The 19,462-nt window shown below is 38.3% G+C and overlaps 1 protein-coding gene across 3 annotated transcripts in view; it reads right to left on the bottom strand.

Annotated features, from left to right (window-relative positions):
* mctp2b (multiple C2 domains, transmembrane 2b) overlaps nt 1-18,612 on the bottom strand; it is a 46,623-nt gene extending 28,011 nt beyond the window's left edge. For 2 of the 3 annotated variants that reach the window (XM_074660993.1, XM_074661005.1), the window contains exons 1-4: nt 18,342-18,612; nt 6,195-6,775; nt 2,545-2,601; nt 782-899 (exon numbers count right to left, since the gene is read on the bottom strand). In XM_074660993.1, coding sequence (XP_074517094.1) covers nt 782-899; nt 2,545-2,601; nt 6,195-6,722 — 703 coding nt within the window. In that variant the 5' untranslated portion in view covers nt 6,723-6,775; nt 18,342-18,612. The remainder of the gene's footprint in view (nt 1-781; nt 900-2,544; nt 2,602-6,194; nt 6,776-18,341) is intronic. The other variant, XM_074660997.1, reaches the window with a different exon arrangement.
* Nucleotides 18,613-19,462: the final 850 nt, after the last annotated feature.

Genomic DNA, 19,462 nt, shown 5'->3' with positions numbered 1-19,462 from the left:
GAGGTCAAGCGAGAAAACACACACACACACACATACACACACACGGCAGAGGACAGGAAAGTTTTCAGGTAGGTTTAAACGTCAGAAAGCTGTTCTGGGCACAAATAATCTTGAAAGTTTCGAAAAAGAAGTCGATTTGCCTTTCAAATGATCTCTGTGTTGTTTCAGAATTTATACAGATTGTAAATAAAAAAGTGCAGCACAAGCACCAGTTGCAACACGAGCATAAGAACACAACTGGTAGTAGCACTTACTCACTGGGACAGAAATGCACACGTACGTGATAAATGATGACATAGGTGACAAACTGTAAAACCATGCGTGATAAGAAAACGTTGACCAACTAGCAGGGAAGTGCTAACCAAATGCCTATTTTCAGATTTAGGACAGGAGGGTAAAATTATGTATGAAAATGATAATGATTCCACTACTACACCTACGTTTGCTATTGTGTTTCCTAACACGCTAAAGTAATATTTGCTCCTGCATCGACCCAGCTTCCTTATTCTGACCAGTAATAAATCCTGTTGATTTAGTGTAGTTTGCATACAGCAGACTACAGTACATGAATACACAAAGAAGAATCGGCTGCATACAATTCAATTCTTCCTTTGTAAAATGATCGATGTCCTTTTCTTTTGCAGTTCTCTGTTGTGTAACATCATCATCATACATCCAATACAGTGGTAGCTGCTGATAGTGATAGCTTTACTGAGAGTGATAGTGTTAATGTTGGTACAGTAGTTGTAGTAGTAGCAGTGGTAAGGTGAGGTTCTCTTACCACAGCGGTCCCTGATGACCAGGTTGCGTCCTTCCTTCAGGTTGATGGTGAGCAGGAAGGACCGGAGGGGATTACTGATGCTCTCCGACACGCTCAGGATCTCGTTGCCCATCTCGTACTGGACACACATCAATACATTATTATTATGTATTACAGCTGGTAGTACATCTAGACTTTCTGAGCAAGTCTACAGCTGTATGTGATTATGAACACATATCATGCATAAATAGGGATGGGTATTGTTACATACAATACAGATTCTAAAACCACACATATTTAAATTCCTCTTTCTAAATTCTTGATGCAAATTTACATTATCTTTTATTTTAATCAGGAACTATTCCATCAAAAATATGTAGAGGATTACAAATCAGGCCAGACATTTGAATAGACATTCGATAGTTGCTACAGACACATTTCAGTCGGGATTTAAAAAATATTGTCATGGATACCCGGTTCAACAGGAAACTAGATTACTACCTCGCAGTTGTATGCCTCTGCCAACCAGTCAACTTGCAGTTTACATCCATGTCTGTCCAAAATGTCATCATTTTATGCTGTTAGACATTTGTGTGAAATTGTCCTTATTAGCATATGAACTCTTGAGTTATTGCCAAAAATGTACCTCTGACCACAACAATCTAATCAGTTCATCTTTAAATCCAAGAGGCAGTTGTGCTAAAATTGAGGAAATTCCCTCTAGGCGTTCCTGCGATATCACGTTCAAGGAAATGGTGTGGACGGACAAGCCAAAAACATAATGCCTCTGGCCATGGCTGCATAAAAAGCTCTAAATTACCATGTTTTTCAACATGTTTTTATATTTAATTTCCAAATTCTAATAAAGTTCATATTTTGCTATGTTTTCCTTTGCCTCATTATGTTTTTCTGCTAATAATTTGTAAACGCACAATAAACTGTCATTAGGGGCTTGAGCACAGAGGGACAGTTTTATTAATTTTGTGCTTGTTTATTATGCTGCTGTAATGTAAAATTAACCGTGGTGTCCACATTGTTCCTTGCTACACAAACCCATCCTGTAAATAAAGGCTGTTATGAGCTTTTCTTTTTTTTTTACAGCATTGTGACATATGACTTAAGGTCTGTCTACTTTCATTAAGTCATTTCAACATCACAATTTCTTCACATACTGGAAGTTACCTATTGCATTATGTCTGTCTAGTTCTACTGTTGTGAGCATGTTTTTAATATTGCTTCTGATACAATATAAAAAGCACACTCTATGGAAGGCTGTATGCCATCTATGCTTCGTGTCCATGCAATGGATTATTTAATCACTATTAAGCCGCTGCTCCACGAAGCCGAGCATCTTTCAGAGAATAAACCCCCGTTCGCCTGGAATCACCCGGCTCAGCGTCCCAACCCTGCCCAGCCGCAAAAACCAGGATGACACACACACTGAGCGCTGAACTGCACACCGCCTACTGTCCCATCAATGTCCTGAACACAATAATCTGGAATTAAACTTTGACACGTGTGTGTGTGTCAGCCAAAGCGCAATGCTGCCGTCTGCACAATATGTAACAAAAAAAAAACACACGATCACAGCCACTTGACAGAAACAGTCCTTTTCACCACTGAGATGTAGCTCAGGATAAAACCACCTACACTCAACTTTACAGCATGGTGTTATTATTATTATTTATGAGATTAATCCTTAGTAGACATCATAGTAAATAATATTATAATTATATCAGTTCAACAACACAGAATCATCATTCAAGTAGCACAGCAGGACTTACATTTAGGTTGTCGCCGTGACCCGTTAACCCGTGACCGTTGAAATCATGATTCTCGTACTGCGGAGACAAAGATAAATACATTTCATAAATCTATCATGTGATATTATGAGGAGGATTCTGAAAAAAAAAAAAAGAAAGTAAAGTCCCAGTTGATGAAAGAGCAAAGTTTCAGTCAGCTGATCAGTTAAAGGTTCAGGAACTTAAATCTGTTCGGCATTTCTTTCACCAGCATAAATCCTCTGAGCATTTATTCAAAATTCCTGTATCCTGGAGACTGAACAGCATTACACCAAAGAACACAGTAATGAAAAAAAAAAGGGAATTTGCTTTTCTGCTCTCTTTCTGCCCTGTTGTTCAGTTAAAGGCAACTACAGTTCTGAGCCTTTACCTCCCTGTAGACTTCAAACTATGAGGAACTGAGCATTTTGCCCTGAGGAACAATATTAGTTTTGTTTTTGAAAACATAGTGTTGAAAAAGAAAAAGAAAAAACCTGGCCACATACTGTAACTAGCAGAAAGTGCGTCTGTTCTTTTGGCAAAAACAAAATCAGTGTTTCAGGAATGAAGACAAGAACATTGATTTTCCTGTTTGTATTTATGTGTTTTTGAAACTCTCTGATGTAGTTTAAGTTCTAACAGAGTTCAAGAGATCCATGCTCTGGATCCGCAGGGCAGAAATGAACCAGATTAGGTGTACAGTGTGTACAATACATTGTCTGTAGTCAGATCAACTTGACTATCATTATTCCTATGCTGCAATAGCACTGCTTCTAATGAATTGTTACAAAAAACTAGGGTTGTCAATCAATTAGAATATTTAATCGCAAATAATCTCAAATTAATCACACATTTTTTATCTGTTCAAAATGTACCTTAAAAAGGGTGATTTGTCAAGTATTTAATACTCTTATCAACATGGGAGTGGGCAAATATACTGCTTTATGCAAATATATGTATACATTTATTATTGGAAATCAATTAACACCACAAAACAATGACAAATATTGTCCAGAAACCCTATGCACAAATCATAACATGGCAACAACAGCTGTCAGTGTGTCAGTGTGCTGACTTGAATATGACTTGCCTCATAACTGCATGTGATTATCATAAAGTGGGCATGTCTGTAAAGGGGAGACTCGTGGGTACCCATAGAACCCATTTTCATTCACATATGTTGAGGTCAGAGGTCAAGGGACCCCTTTGAAAATGGCCATGATGTTTTTTTCTTCGCCAAAATTTAGTGCAAATTTTGAGCGTTATTTAACCTCCTTCCCGACATGCTAGTATGAAATGGTTTGTAACATGTTTTCTAGTTTCATATGATGACAGTATCTCCACTCTAGCTTTAGCCCGGGACAAGTTCCGGAAGAGATTGACTGCTTTAATGCGTTAAAGAAATGAGTGGCGTTAAAACGAATTTCCGTTAACAGGTTAACTTTGACAGCTCTATATAAAAGCACAATGTAATTTAGGACTACACACCATGAAAGTATAGTAGTAACTGAAATAATGACGGTCTTAAAAGCAGATTTTGACAGGACTACAACCGCTAGCAGCTCTGTGAGGCTACATGCTAACATCAGCATGCAAACATGCTCACAATGACAATGCAGGCTGATGTTTAGCAGGCCTGATGTTTACCATATTCACCATACTCGTTTATCATGTTATGTTAGCATAACATTTGATAATCATTAACACTAAGTACAGCTGAGATTAATGAGGATGTCACTTGTTTTAAAAGGTATTTGGTCATAAAGCAAAGTATTGTAAAAATTTATATTTTGACCGGATGACGGTGCAAGATGAAAAGCTAAGGGATAACCAAAGGGATTATAAAATAACAAAAAGTTAGCCCCAATTTCACTGGATTATTATATGAATTTAAAGAATATATTAGGGCTGTCAAACTTATAAACACTTAAACTATATGGTGAACTCTTTAAAGAAGAATGACAGTTTTTTTCTTTTTTTTAATTTCATATTAATTAAGTTTATTCATCCCAATTGTATTTAATCATTTAAATGTATATTCTTGTTTCACCGTACTATTAGGTTGAGTACATGTCTGCAGTGTTTGTATATTTGAATACTTTTTCAAGCATGAATGTCTGAACAAATTTCACGGCAATATTTCGTGTGTACATAACTCACAAGCTTACCGTATTAATGCCAAGTTATCACAGTATTCATAAGACATTCACTATTTGCTGTTGTTGTTCATGCAAAACACTTGGTTTAGTCATTTTCATCTGTGGAGAAGTGAGTAACATGATTGACAGGTATGCTGTGTATCTACCTGACACCAGGTGTGGTTTGTTAACTCTCAGTGAGCAAAAACAACCTGCCAGACAGTGACAACCCCTCCAGTCAGAACTCAGCTAGTAATACATATGCAGTTTCAGTTGTTTGCACCTCTTGGGCTAGGCTAGCAAATTATGCAATAACTATATCCCATCCAGACAGAGTTATTGCTCAGGCCAACGTGAGAGCCTTGGTCAATTCACAAATGCCAATTGAAAGGTTACTGATATTGTCTGTTGATTCCTACTGATTTTAAAATAAAAGTCATAATATTATAAAGTAGTAATTTTATGTGAGGGGAAATACAGCAATGTGAAACCGCCTATGTGAAAATGAGGAACGTGGAGCATCTTGTGAAGTCAAACTTTAGTATAGGTTTCACAAATAACGAAATACTTAATCTTTTGGCACATCAGCGCCACATTATCATCAGTATCAGGGCCTTGAAAAGATTGTGCAAGAAACTGCATATATTCTGAAGAAAGAACCACACGGACCAGGGGGAAATTGCCTCTTTGGTGGAAGAGGAAATGACTTTTTTCTCATAAAGTTACAACTTTATTCTCAATAAATTACGACTTTTTTTCTTGTAATATGACTTTATTCTCGACATCTCATTTTTTTTTTTCCCCCTCAACGTGGCCTTAATACTCCTTCGTATTTCTCCACCCTTAATATATAGTTAAAAAAAGAATTCTCTAAGTGCTAAATGTGACCGTGCCAGTTTGGCACCCATGCCATGACACCATGCTTTGGCAGTATAAAAACACACACGGCCAGTTTTCCCAGTGCTGCTAGAGACTATTGATTTTGGATGCGCCTTGAATTTGATCCCGCTCCACCAACTTTGTATGTCTTGTGCAAATACACCTGATACACACTCACACCCAACCATGTACATAAACACATCAATTCATCAGAATGACATTGTCTCTTTTTAGCTTCTATCCTAGCTTTTATTTTTAGCTTGTTTTTATTTTCTAATCTTTAACGTTTTTATGTTTTTATAACTGTTTTAATTATGTCTTAATGTTCTTTTGCACCTTGTCGCAATGTTATTGAATGTTTGTGTAAAGCACTTTGAATTTCCCTGTTGCTGAAATGTGCTATACAAATAAAGCTGCCTTACCTTTACCTGTGTGTCACAGGGAAACAAAATACAAAACTATACAAGCTTATTCTGCTGCCATGTTCACTGTTCATGATTCTACATACGCTCTCTGAATGCACAGTTTAACAAAGTTTAAATAGGTATTACATTATATAAATACATTTGTTTATGTTTGGGGACTGATATGTTCTTTTTTCATACTCATTCAACATTTCAAATGCAGAGTCTGTACCTGTGAGCTGTCCTGGGACACCTCCACAGAGGGAGTGTCTGGGCTGTAGACGGTCATCATCTCCGGCAGGCCTAGCTCCTCAGGCTCCATGCCCCGGGCAGATCTGTAGTTTGTCTCTGGAGAGCTCTTCTCCTCCACATAGATGCTGTTGAATGACTCCTGAGAGGAAGCCCAGTCTGTGCAGTCTGCAGGCACACTCCTCCCAGCTCCTCCACCAACTACTCCCATCATCAGGCCACTCCCACCTCCTCCTAGGCCTCTCGCAGGGTTGACAACTGGTGTGGTGGGGTTACTGTAGCTGGGAGACTTGTGTTTTCGGAGCAGCATGCTGGGGGAGGCGGGAGCGTACTCCTGCCTCGTGTCTCTCATGTCTCTCATGTCCCTCATGTCGGGAACGGAAGAGCTCATCCGATTGTCCATGGTGCGTTCGAGCTCAACAAGCTGCTTGCTTGGGCTCTTGCCTCGCCGGAGATGTGGCAGCATCTTCTGCCGGAGATGTCGCAGCATGCCATGCTTCTTGGAGTCCATGATGGGAGGGAGTTTCAGTCTGTGTCTAAGGTCTGGACATCACCGACAGGCAGCTATAGTACAAAACACAGACAGGGAGGAGTCAGTCACTGCCATATATCTACAGCTATGACTGACGTACAGTAAAGCTGCAATTTATCAACGTCTGTCTCATGTTCTCACAATTCTAAACATTCACAACTGGCTGAGAAATTCTCAGTCAGACTAAAATATTCTTTAGTTGGCCACATTGAACATGCAATAAAGCTCCATCACGTCTTGATTAGGGTTGTCACGGTACCAGAAATCTTGAAAGTGAGTACCTCTCTCATCTGTCTGTTATATGTGAAGCTACAGCCAGCAGCTTAGCTTAGCATAAAGACTGGACACAACTAGCCTGGCTCTGTCCTAAGGTAACAAAATCCACCTCTAAAGCTCATGAATTAATACATTATATCCTGTACAATTGTGTTAATAGTCTGGTAATAATCAATACTGTATATATTGTTGCTATTTTTTTATATTTCCCCTTGTTTATATTGTTCCTATTTTTATATTTCCTCATATTTAAATTGTTCATATTTTGTTTCACTTTTGTTTTGCTTTTTGCATCGTGTTGAAACTTGCTTTTTGTTTTTACCGATGCTTCTTGTTTTCTGCACTATCCCCTTTGCTGCTGTACACTGCAAATTTCCCGACTGTGGGACTAATAAAGGAATATCTTATCTTATCTTTGTTTGTTTAATCCATTAAAAAACTCAAGGGTAAAAATGACAAGTTGTGGTTTAAGGGGTTATGTGCGGGGGACTATTTCTTTCCCAGGTGTAGGCTAGTGACTTCCTGGAGTCTCCCAAGGCCTACTGAAAGAGGCTGGGTCACGCTTCATCAACCCGTCATATCTTTTAGGGTACAACACATGCGCAGTAAAATCTGGTCCGCACTCGCCGAAATTGAGCCAATCACAACGCACGACAGCAACCCCCAGTTACACTGTGCATGTGTTATACCCCATACCCCAAGTCCCATGTCCGCCCGTGTCCCAGCCTCCTTCAATAGACCTTGGAGTCTCCGCTGGTTTCCTGTCAATGCACTCAGCCAAGAAATAGTTTGGCACATAACCCATCATAAAACCACAAGGTGTTATGTTGTTTAGAGGTTACTGTTGGGTAGAGCCAGTCTAGCCGTTTTCCCCTATTTCTTTCCAGTGTTTATGCTAAACTAAGTTAAGCTAACTATCTGCTGGCTGTAGCTTCATATTTAGTGTAGAAACACAAGAGTGGTGTCCATCTTCTCATCTAACTCTCGCCAAGAAAGCAAAAAGGCACATTTTCTAAAACGTATTACTATTCCGTTTAAGTCCTTTAATTGTTCTTAAGTCGTTCCTAAGACATACCTGTATGGTCATCACTCTATGTGGTGACCTTTTACAATCAGCTCTCACAGTGTATTTACAGAAAAGATCTCATTGTTTAACACAAGTTCTCAATTTAGGAACAAATGCTTCAATGAGGAAAGAGGAAAGAAAAATTCAGTAGCAAACATGAATGTAAACAGTCTTCTGGAGGTTGATGATTAACTCATGTTGCCCAAGATAATCATATAATAATAACAATAACCATAAACTCTAGGGTTAAGAGAGGAAGTCTTACAAACAGAATAGTATCTATATAGCCTACTATAATCTTAATTACAGTCTGTCTGTTCTGTGTTATATTCACTGTAAGAGAATACAAAGTGATATGGATAGACTACTGTCCTCAATACTTTCCCTCTATCAAGCATACTAAGTAAAGTCACATAATTATTAATTTTTATATCAGATGTATGACAACATGTATTCTCTCCTTTGGACGAAACTGTTTTATCACTGTGGACCCAGAAAGAACAGATACAATACTTAACATGCAACACAAAATACATTTGAAAGACTTCAGACCATCTCGACAGCAAAACGCCTGAAGATCAGTTGCATCGTTCACATGAGACCCTAAATGCTTTTTCATCCGGCTGTATGTAACCTCATAAAAGATTATTCCATCAATAGGAGAGTAGCCACAACACATACACACTACACAGAAATGGCCTTGCCCACAATCAATCAAAAACAAAATGACATATCAACGCCCTAAACCACAAGCTTAGCATGTTTTCATGAGTTACAATGATAACATGTACTGTAATTATGCAGAAACTACGAGGCAAACATGACTCGGAGAATGTGTTATTGATACAATAACACTGCTAATTGTTTTTGTTTTCACACACATTAGAAATTGCTTTCATACACTTGAGTATGGAAGATAATTTGTGACCTTTGTGTAAATAATGTAAGCTCCACATACAATCTTTCAACTGCATCCTATATTCTTTGACCGTCTGAAGAAAACCACGAGATGTGGTTGAACACTGAGGTGTACATTATGCAGAGTAAGCCTGTGTCTTAAAGGCAGGGTTGGTAAAGATTTTAGATACATTTTTTGTTATATTAGTTGAAATTCTCATTACTTCCCGACAGCAATCAATAAAGCAAATGCTCTGACAAAAAAAAAAAGAAAAAATCCAGTATCTGTTGCTGCTAACTTGACAGCTGTTAGTACTAACAATAGCCATGTTCGCCGTTCACGTTCATTATAATAATAATGGCACTCGGAGAGCGCAGACCTCCGCCAAGGTGCCTGACTTTAAAAACATATCACAACTCACAGCTGGCGGTACCGTGAGGTGGTCGGCTTATTATTAACACGGTGTGTTAACAATGAACCATCAGTTAAGAAAAAGCCATAATATAAAAGTGAGTCTTAAGAAGAGATTTAAAGGAAGATACGATGATATGTTTATGTTCATTATGATCATTTTGGAGCCCTGTGATAGGCTGGCGACCTGCCCAAGCTGTACCCCGCCTTTGCCCAATGTCAGCTGGGATTGCTGTTATTTTATCCATGAAACAGGTGGATACAAATAATTACAACAATACATAGCAGTAAAAATTTAAATATTTGAATCCACACCTCTGGCTCAAGGTGACGGAGGAAGTCTTTCATGAAATGCCGATGAACTGCTTTGCATCAAACTGTGCAGATTTACCTAATGTGATTATTAGTAAAAACATTTGCATTTTTGGAACGCAGCCAATACACTACAATGTCTTTAATGGCTTGTTCCTGAAACAGTGCATGTATTCAGCTGAGTCATCCATCGTTCATTCACAGTTCACCATGCACTGCAAAGTCACTCTGATTATGTAAGACAATCTCCATTTAAAATGAAAAGGACCAAACAGCGGGCATGCAAAGCAGCCGGTGCATATTGTGATGCGTCATTAATGCTTTAAGCTGTCATCTCTCTAAATGATCTCTGCAATATAAACAGCAGCAGCACCTACGCAGAGCTGCTTCTGGCAAAACCTGATTTTTGTAAAGCAGCAGCAGCCACATAATCCTCTTACTGGCCTCATACTTTGTATTGTCATTAACTTTGACCGATGAACTGCCATGTTATCAGCTGGTAAGAGGAAGTGGAGGAAGACAGGCGGGAAGTGGCAGGACAAGACAAGAATCAGTGTTTACAAAAACCCGCAGAGATGACAGAAAATACCGCTTGAAAATGAGAGTCCAAGTTTTAAAACACCTAATCTCACACCGATAACACAGTACAACATTAATAAATACAGCAGGTAATCAAAGTTTTCACAGACAGATTTATTTCCAAAAGGTATTTTCAGTATTAACAGTCATAGCTAGAGGTGGGCTCAAGTAGTTTCCCCAGGAATTAGTCTACAACCACTTATCTCTATGTCTAGTTTGGAGAAAATGAGTAAAAATGAATGACTCATATCCTGGAATTCACAATTCTCTAGCCTGACCCAAATACAAGGATTAGATGGTGGATCACTGAAAGGGACAGCAGGCAGAGGAAAAGCGTGATGGCCACCGAAAGTCCCGACAGCGGCTCTGTCGATTATTCAAGTGACGATTGACTGAGAGGAATAGTTTATCTCAAGTAGACAATTTTGTTAGATCTACCGGCCCACTAGTGTTTCAACAGATACTTGTGTTGAAATGGTTACGAAATGTTGAGGTTAAAGCTGGAGTCGGCAGGTTGGAGCAAGTATGATGTTATGTGTCACTGTATCCTGACAGTAGTGCATGAGACAGACAAAAAAGACAACAAAAATCATGTCCCTCTGTGTCCTACGGTGTCCTCCGGTGCTCCTAACGGCATCTGCAAGATTTCACAGACCGGAGGAAAACAACCAATCAGAGCCGAGCTAAAGCATGTCATCTATGAGTAGCTGTCAATCACTCGCAAACTCCGATTAAACGGTCAAACTAGGCAGCGCTGATCAAATATGAATCAATATTCTGTTACTGTAATGCCTATTTTTCACCTCAAATGTTTTCAGAAACATCTTGTAGTGTACTGTTTAGCTGTAAAATTAGAAAGTTTGTGACATGGCAGCCACGTTGAGATCTGTTGAGGAAATAACAAGCACCACCCACCAGCCAGAGCAAACTTTCTCATTTTAAAGCTAAGCAAGTGTTCTACAAGATGTTTATGAAAACATTTGAGGAGAGAAACAGGCATTACAGTAACAGAATATTGATTCATATTTGATCAGCGCTGCCTAGTTTGACCGTTTTATCGGAGTTTGGGAGTGATTGAAAGCTACCTCTGTTGAATGAACAGCCAATAGGAACGCTCTCTCTCAGAAATGACCTGTGATTGGCCAAAGTCTCCCATCACAGATTAGATTTTTTAAAGCCTAAAGACAGAGCCATGAGGAGGTGCAGTAGTCTAGTTTTCTCTCAGAACACTTGAATTACAATATGCTGAAAGGTTATTATGGAAATTTCGCCCAATGATGCCAAAAATATTCAGCCTACTGCAGGTTTAACTAAAACTTTGAGGCCACAGCGAAATGAAAAAAATACATTTTGCAATGTCCATGTCTCAAAATATATTTTTTGAGTATTTTTATATTAAAATCCCTCTCTTTTCTTTTACTGAAAAACAAACTATTTTTGATGACTAGTCTTGAACTCGGGGGTTTACATAAAAGTATCCAATCAAATGTGATTTGGAGTGAGAAGCCAACGCCATCCATCATAGAAAAACTCAGTGGAGTTTGTAGGTAGCTGGCAGAGCAATCTCTTAGTAGGAAGTGTGTATTTGGATTTCAGTCGGCAAAAACTTTGTTTACATTTCCAAAGATTACGGCTGATTAATCATTTCACCCATATCCTCCTCCACCTCCTGATCCAACAACACAAGTGAGGGAGGTATGTATGTAGGCCAACAGTCCTCTGCAGAGCTCTGTAACTCTCTATAGCTGGGTCAGGTGGACAGAAATACGACATGATGTTGCTCGGTGTTTGCCGGATGTGTAAATAAGCAGCTGTAAACAAGTTCACCATATCAACTTTATAAGGCTTTAATATGTCAATGTTGTGTAATCAGCTTGTTTCCGCTACCCCCAAGTGGCCAAAACATTTGCTGGCGATGAAACAACTATAATCAACATCTTTCTGTATTTGATAAAAGCGCTAGTCACGTTTTGTTGAACCCTTCAGTCCAGTTTGACGAGGTTAAACAGCAGACAATTGAGACAAGATCTAAAGTGATTAAGTCTGGAGCGCACAGTTGTTGTTCCAAGCATTTTCACTTTAAAACTCCCTACTTCATTAGTCAAGATCCTTTAAATGATGCTTCTATTGCTATTTATTAATAACCGAAACTAAAATCATGACTGACTTACATGATAAATGACCTGGTATTGACCTGGTAATCCAGAAAAGGGAGCCCTGAAGGGAGCACCCGTCTGTATTTCCAGTTTGAAAACAGAAAACTGGAATGTCTTTCGCCTACTACCATTATTAGTGGTCACAGAAGTCAAACCAGTTAGGCTAACCTGCACTACTGGCTACCTGGCTAATAGCTTGTCATTGCATTTCATTGGTAGGGTGTTTCACTACTTACACATGTCAGAGCATCTTACAATACAATTTATATTCTAGGATCAACAACTTTACAAGCAACCAACAGAAATGAGGTCAAAGGTCAATGTCTATGACCCCAGAAAGACCATGTTAAAAGACAGGACAGGCATTTAGCAGATGTTTTAGCCAAATAATATGGACAGTTCTAGCCAACATCTACATTACTTATTCTCAAGCATACTTGGGTTACTGACAGACTGTAGTGCTTAGGTGGACCTTAGCTTCCCTCTGCAGTCTTCAGACAAAGACACTCCACATCAATGAATCTCTGAATAGTCCCAATAACCTTAACCGCAGGTGATCCCGACCAACTTTACTGTCTTTCAGAGGCTCCAGCAGATTCAGTTTTAGAGCTACAGATATCTTATGAAACTAAAAAGCCTAAGGAATCCATTGGTATCAACCATGTCATGCTAGCTTGTCGGGAAGGAGGCTAAATAACGGCTACATTTTGGCAAGGAAAAACCGGCATGACCCAGTGACCTCTGACCTCAAGATATGTGACTGAAAATGGGTTTTATGGGTACCCACGAGTCTCCCCTTTACAGACATGCCCACTTTATGATAATCACATGCAGTTTTTTTGATGCAGTATAAATGTGTTATTTTTGCCTATTCTAAAATGGTGCATTTGAATATTTCTGCATACTGGGGTCCCTAAACAGTCTTGGAATTACATAAATCGAGGTATCACTGTAAAGCTGAGACTCTTGTGGATCCAATGAGCCCAACTGTATTAATGTGTAATGATGCTAGTCCTCATAGTAGCCATTCCATTGTAGTGAGATTTTTTTTTTTTAAACTTGACCTCACTGTATAAAATGACCTGTGGTGACCTCTAGGATAATCACAGCCTCATGAAACTTTACAGCCACAAACTAAAGACCTAGAGCATTCAGAGGATGGATGGCTTTCCTAGCTAGATTGACAATAAGGGGGTTTCTGAGCAGTTTACACAACAGAAGGGTTCGCCATCCAATCGCCGAAAAATGCAATTCTCGCAGAAATCTCAAAATGTAAAAAGTTTTTGACACCAAAACACAGCATGGCTTTTTGTATGGTGTTCCTCATGTTCCTCCATGTATTAATGTGGTACTTTGGAGGGATTATTGATAATTTTTATCAATTCTCGAGCGGTAAAAAACAGTTCAATTTTGCACCAAATCTGTGTAACAAATGGTATCAACCTTATGAGACACAAGTGAGCATGGGAATGGACATCATATACATTCATCATAATGTTCTAAACCTTTATACACTCAATATATTTTAATTAATTAATTTATGTTTATATCTGATTTATGACTAGAACAACTTGACTCACAGTGCTGAGCTGCAGCTCAAATTAATCTTCAGGTTCCCAGCTTTCAGATGATGTACTCCACTTCTATGTGACAGCTACTGTTGACTTGTTATCTTCCATTAAAGACCCCCTGTACCCCCTAAAAAAGACAAAAATGGGTCTATTGTGGGTCTCAGAGGGTTAACAGCCCATTTGTGAACTATTACACCATCCAGAGGGATTAACAGAGAGCATCATGGGAGCACAAAATGACCACAATAACTACGTGTACAGTACTACTGTACAGTGACACTGAACCATTAATTTGACTACAAAATGAGCAAAGCTTAAATTGTGTACCGTAGGTGTGGTCCTGAAATCATTAACAGTCCATTGCTGATAAACATGGCACTGGTCTAATCATGTAACTGAGATATACAACCAGATGGCCGCAGAGCTGAGAGGGTCAGCCAGACTTAACCTGAGCTAAACAGACACAATTTGAATGCACAGACTCCACAGCTGGCCAGATATGTTCTGACCAGCCTTGATTCACTACTGCAAGCCCAATCTGTGGAGGACACATGAAGGCCGGAACGCAAAGCCAGCCAAGTTCAAGGTGACACTGCCGAAGCATCCATCCTTTCTGCAGACAACCTTGTCCAGAAACCCGTCTCACTAACATCACATCACATCATTTCAGTCATTTATCTGACTCGCTTACGTAAAGAGAAATTCAGCGAGGTGGCCAGAAAAAACAAGATTGGTCTCCGAGATTACGATGAACAAGCAACCAATAGTTCAGAGGTCAAAGGTCACAGCGTTAAACAAACACGCCTGTAAAGCGAACACGATAATGAATGGAAAAAAATGGAAAAATAAAACATAAAATGACCAAGACTAGTGCTCTGAAGTAATAAGTAAAAAAATAAGTAAGTAAATAGCACTTGTTAATCATAGAAAGTGGCAGTGGGAGTATGTTGGACAGAAGCGAACAAACAAACCAGTCAGTATTTGTAATATATACAAAATAATGTTATATAAGAGTCTATAATTCTATTTAATAAAATGATATATTACGACGGAGTATTAGGGGGAAAAAAAATTAATCGGAGATTTCGAGAATAAAGTGATAATATTACGATAAAAAAGTCATAATTTAATGATAATAAAGTCATAACTTTACGAGAAAAAAATCATGACGAGAAAAAAGGTCGTAATATTACGAGAATAAAGTCATAACTTTACAAGAAAAAAAGCTGTAATATTATGAGGATAAAGTCAACTTTATGAGAAAAAAAGTTTGTAATGTTATGAGAATAAAGTCATAACTTTACAAGAAAAAAAGTAATTTCCTCCTCCACAAAAGAGTCAGTTTCCCCATCAGGTCCGTGTGGTTCTTTCTTCGGAATAAATGCAGGTTCTTGCACAATCTTTTCAAGATCCTGATACTTGATAATGTACCCGATATGTGATACCTGATAATGTGGTGCTGATGTGCCAAAAGATTAAGTATTTTGTTATTTGTGAAACCTAAACTAAAGTATAACTTCACAAGATGCTCCACGTTCCTCATTTTCACACAGGTGGCACGCTGCTCTATTTCCCCTCTAAAATAACACGTAAAATTACTACTTTATAATATTATCACTTTATTCTCATAATACGACTTTTTTTCTCGTAAAGTTATGACTTTATTCTCAAAATCTCAGATTTCTTTTTTTCCCCTCAATGTGGCCCAAATACTCCGTCGTAATATATTATGACATGCATCTAATCATAACACGCAATCCTTAAAAGACTGTTGATTCTACTGATAACAAATGTATGTACTTATGTAATACAAGTGAAAGAAAGATGACTGAGCCTGAACAGTGACCACTGCAAAGTAGAGAGGACTCTATAAAAGAGCTATGAACTGATGAAATGCTCTATATGATATGATACTGAAACATGAAATGGAAAAATACACATTTGGGGTTGTACCGCCACAAATAAGTAGGCTATGGACTGGGAACATGATGGGACTCTGCATGCAGAAAGCCTCAATCATTGTCATTATATGTACTGCCAGGAGCAGGCTGACACATGTACTGATGACTGCAAGAAAACTACGCACGTCATCTACTGTATTTCTACTTTCATTCCCAAATGAGGTCACCAAAACACTGTGAATAAACACAGACACAGATTTTACAAAATGTCTGATAACGAATGGTAGCATTTTAAAGGTCCCATATTGTAAAAACTGACATTTTCATGGCTTTTATATTATTAAGCAGGTTTAAGTGATATATAAATACTGTGAAAGTATCGAAACGCTTAATCCACGGAGAAATACACACAGCCCGTATTCAGAAACTGAGCTTTCGAAACAAGCCATCAGGATTTCTGTCCATTTGTGATGTCAGAAATCTACAATATTTAGACCATTTCACAGTTTTAAACGTAAATATTCTAAATGGGTCCCAGTTTATTTCCCGTTGCAGTGTATGTGAATGACATCAGCTGACAGAAAGTAAACATGAACCCAAACTGTTGCCAGGCAACGCAATTCTGTTGCAATTCCATTGAAATGCACTAAAACAGAGCGTTTCAGACAGCGGGTAAATACAGGCATATTCAGGCAGACGCTATGAGGAAAATAAAGTTTTTTTTAAACATTAAAGCATGTGAACATGTTCTAGTAGAAACACAAAAAACAAGTATGAACCTGAAAATGAGCACGATATGTCCCCTTTAAGATGATACTGGGTTAATCTGTTGTTAAACATGAAGCACTTTTGTAGAATGGATCCTCTAATTTTAGAGATTTAAAGATGAACAAACTGTTCCAATTTTGAAATTACCTCTCTAAGAATTGCAAATACCAGATAATCATATGTAAAAAAAAAACTGACATGGTAGCAGTCATATTTGTGCATTTTAGGTTTTCTTTTTCTCACAGTCTGCAGGCCGTTGAGCAACTGCATCACAGTCCTGTCTTGACTAGACTAGAAGCTATTTCCTGAAACTCTTTCACAGTTTGTGGTTTCTACACTTTGATGTATGAAGCACAACTATAGCTTACTGCAGAAAAGAAACTCATGAAAGAATAAAATAACACATGCTTTCTGTGAGAAATCTACCCTTCTAGTGGATGTCAGATAGTGGTTAGGGTTGTTTGTATGCTGTGAAAACATAAACAAGACCTGTGGGTCAATAACATGCTAGAATTTCTGTGGGGGAAATACCCCTTTTAAGTAGGTCATAACCTCAAATAGGTTTCAATCTGCATCCAGAGTTAGTGAAACTTTATTTGGCCTAGTTAATTCTCCAAATATTGGCCCTGTAGACATCACCTGAAAAAGCCCATCTATCTACCTACCCACGCAAAGCCCCACTTAAAAAACCTTGTAAATAACATTATCCTGCCTGTAGGAAAAGATAAATGATAATATTTCATCTCAAAACTTTAAGTTAGTCAATGGGGGTTTATCTTTAATCCGGCATGTATCACACATTGCAGAACAAGTTTTAAAACTTGATATCAAACTTCACAGTGGCAACTTCTTGCTGTGTGTCTCCCTAGAGACAGCCACATAGCAAAGCCCCATTTAAAAAACCTTGAAATTAATATTATCCTGCCTGTAGGAAAAGATAAATGATAATAATATTTCATCTCAAAACTTTAAGTGAGTCAATGGGGGTTTATCTTTAATCCGGCATTTAACACACATTGAAGAGCAAAGTTTTAAAACTTGATATCAAACTTCACAGTGGCAACATCTGGCTGTGTGTCTCACTAGAGACACAGCCACATAGCCCATCTATCCACGCAAAGCCCCATTTAAGAACCTTAGAATTAATATTATCCTCCCTGTAGGAAAAGATACATGATAATAATATTGCATCTCAAAACTTTAATGGAGTGTATGGGGGGGTTTATCTTTAATTCGGCATGTAACACACTTTGAAGAACAAGGTTTAAACATTGACATCAAACTTCACAGTGGCAACATCTGGCTGTGTCTCACTAGAGACGCATTGCTTACAAAGCCCCATTTAAAAAACCTTGCAATTAATATTATCCTGCCTGTATAACAAAAATAAATGATAATAATATTGCATCTCAAAACTTTGAGTGAGTGGATGGGGGTTTATCTTTAATTCGGCATGTAACACACATTGAAGAACAATTTTTAAAACTTGATATCAAACTTCACAGTGGCAACTTTTACTAGACAGGTGACTAAGATTAGTTTAGTTTTGTTTGATTAAGAGTTTGACAATCTTTCCACACACAGATGTACAATTTAAAAACTACCACGAGGTAACAAGAACTAGTTAACAAATCAAATAGAGGTCACCGATAGTTCTCACCTGAGGAAATGTGTCCAGACAGGAAGGAGCTCACCTGAGCAGCCCCACCTCAAAGAAAGACCCCCCTCAGGTAACTAAACTTCCCCGCTAGAAAAGCAGAATAATAAGTTAACTTTTACCTTTTCTTTCTCGCTGTTTAGATCCTATGATGAGTGTTTATCATTCACCTCATGGCTGCTAAACATTAGAGTTATTAGAAACACGACGAGCAGCCGCTCAGAACATGACTGTAATGATAATGTGTCTTTAACAGACTTCCTCCTCCTCTCTCAGAGTGAGCGTCAAACATCATTAAGCCACACACACAACCCACGGGAGATTAACACTTTCAAAATAAAAGCCCGAGCTTCCTGCGAGCGCGTTCACCCAAGAGACGTCTAGAAAATAGAGAGAAAAAATAATATAAAGTATAAGTATGTCAAAATGGCAGTACTTGAGTAAATAAACTTAGTTACAGTCCACCACTGCTAATAATATGGCGTTAAAGTTGTCAGGCATATGTATACACACAATATCAACATAGTTTCTAAATCATCTCAAACATATAGTTCGACATTTCTGTGCTGCAATTTCTTGTTACTATAAACACAGATACGATATATATCTGCAATAAGCCCATTGACATCATCCATTGGTTTGTGGACTGCCGTTTTAGCTGTCGCCATCTTGGTTTTTGGTCGTCGTCTTGGTTTTTGGCTGTTGCAATCTTGGTTTTTGGCCATTGCCATCTTGGTTTTTGGCCGTTGCCATCTTGCTTTTTGGCCGTCACTTTCTTGGTTTTTGGCCGTCATCTTGTTTTCGGTCGCACCATCTTGGTTTTTGGCCTTCGCCAAGATGACGACCAAAAGGGATTTTGGCTTCGCGCAATTAAATGATCATGATCAACTGCAATATTGACGTTTAAAATGCGCGCTCCACTCATAGAAAACTCTGCGAAACGAAAACGCGCTGAATTCAGGTGAAGAAGAACCTTATTTTAAGTCTTATTTTAATGCAACAATTTGCTAATTAGCAGGAATGTAGTAGCACAACATGTAAATTAAGTGCTCTGTAGATTTTATTTTGGGTAAATAATCCAATTGCTATTACCATTAAAATTGATGCTTTAATCATTCATTTAG

This window comes from Sebastes fasciatus, chromosome 2 (assembly GCF_043250625.1).
Source record: "Sebastes fasciatus isolate fSebFas1 chromosome 2, fSebFas1.pri, whole genome shotgun sequence".
In the NCBI taxonomy this organism is placed as follows: Eukaryota; Metazoa; Chordata; class Actinopteri; order Perciformes; family Sebastidae; genus Sebastes; species Sebastes fasciatus.
Note: the sequence above shows the minus strand (reverse complement) of the source record. Positions and strands in the feature narration are given on the sequence as shown.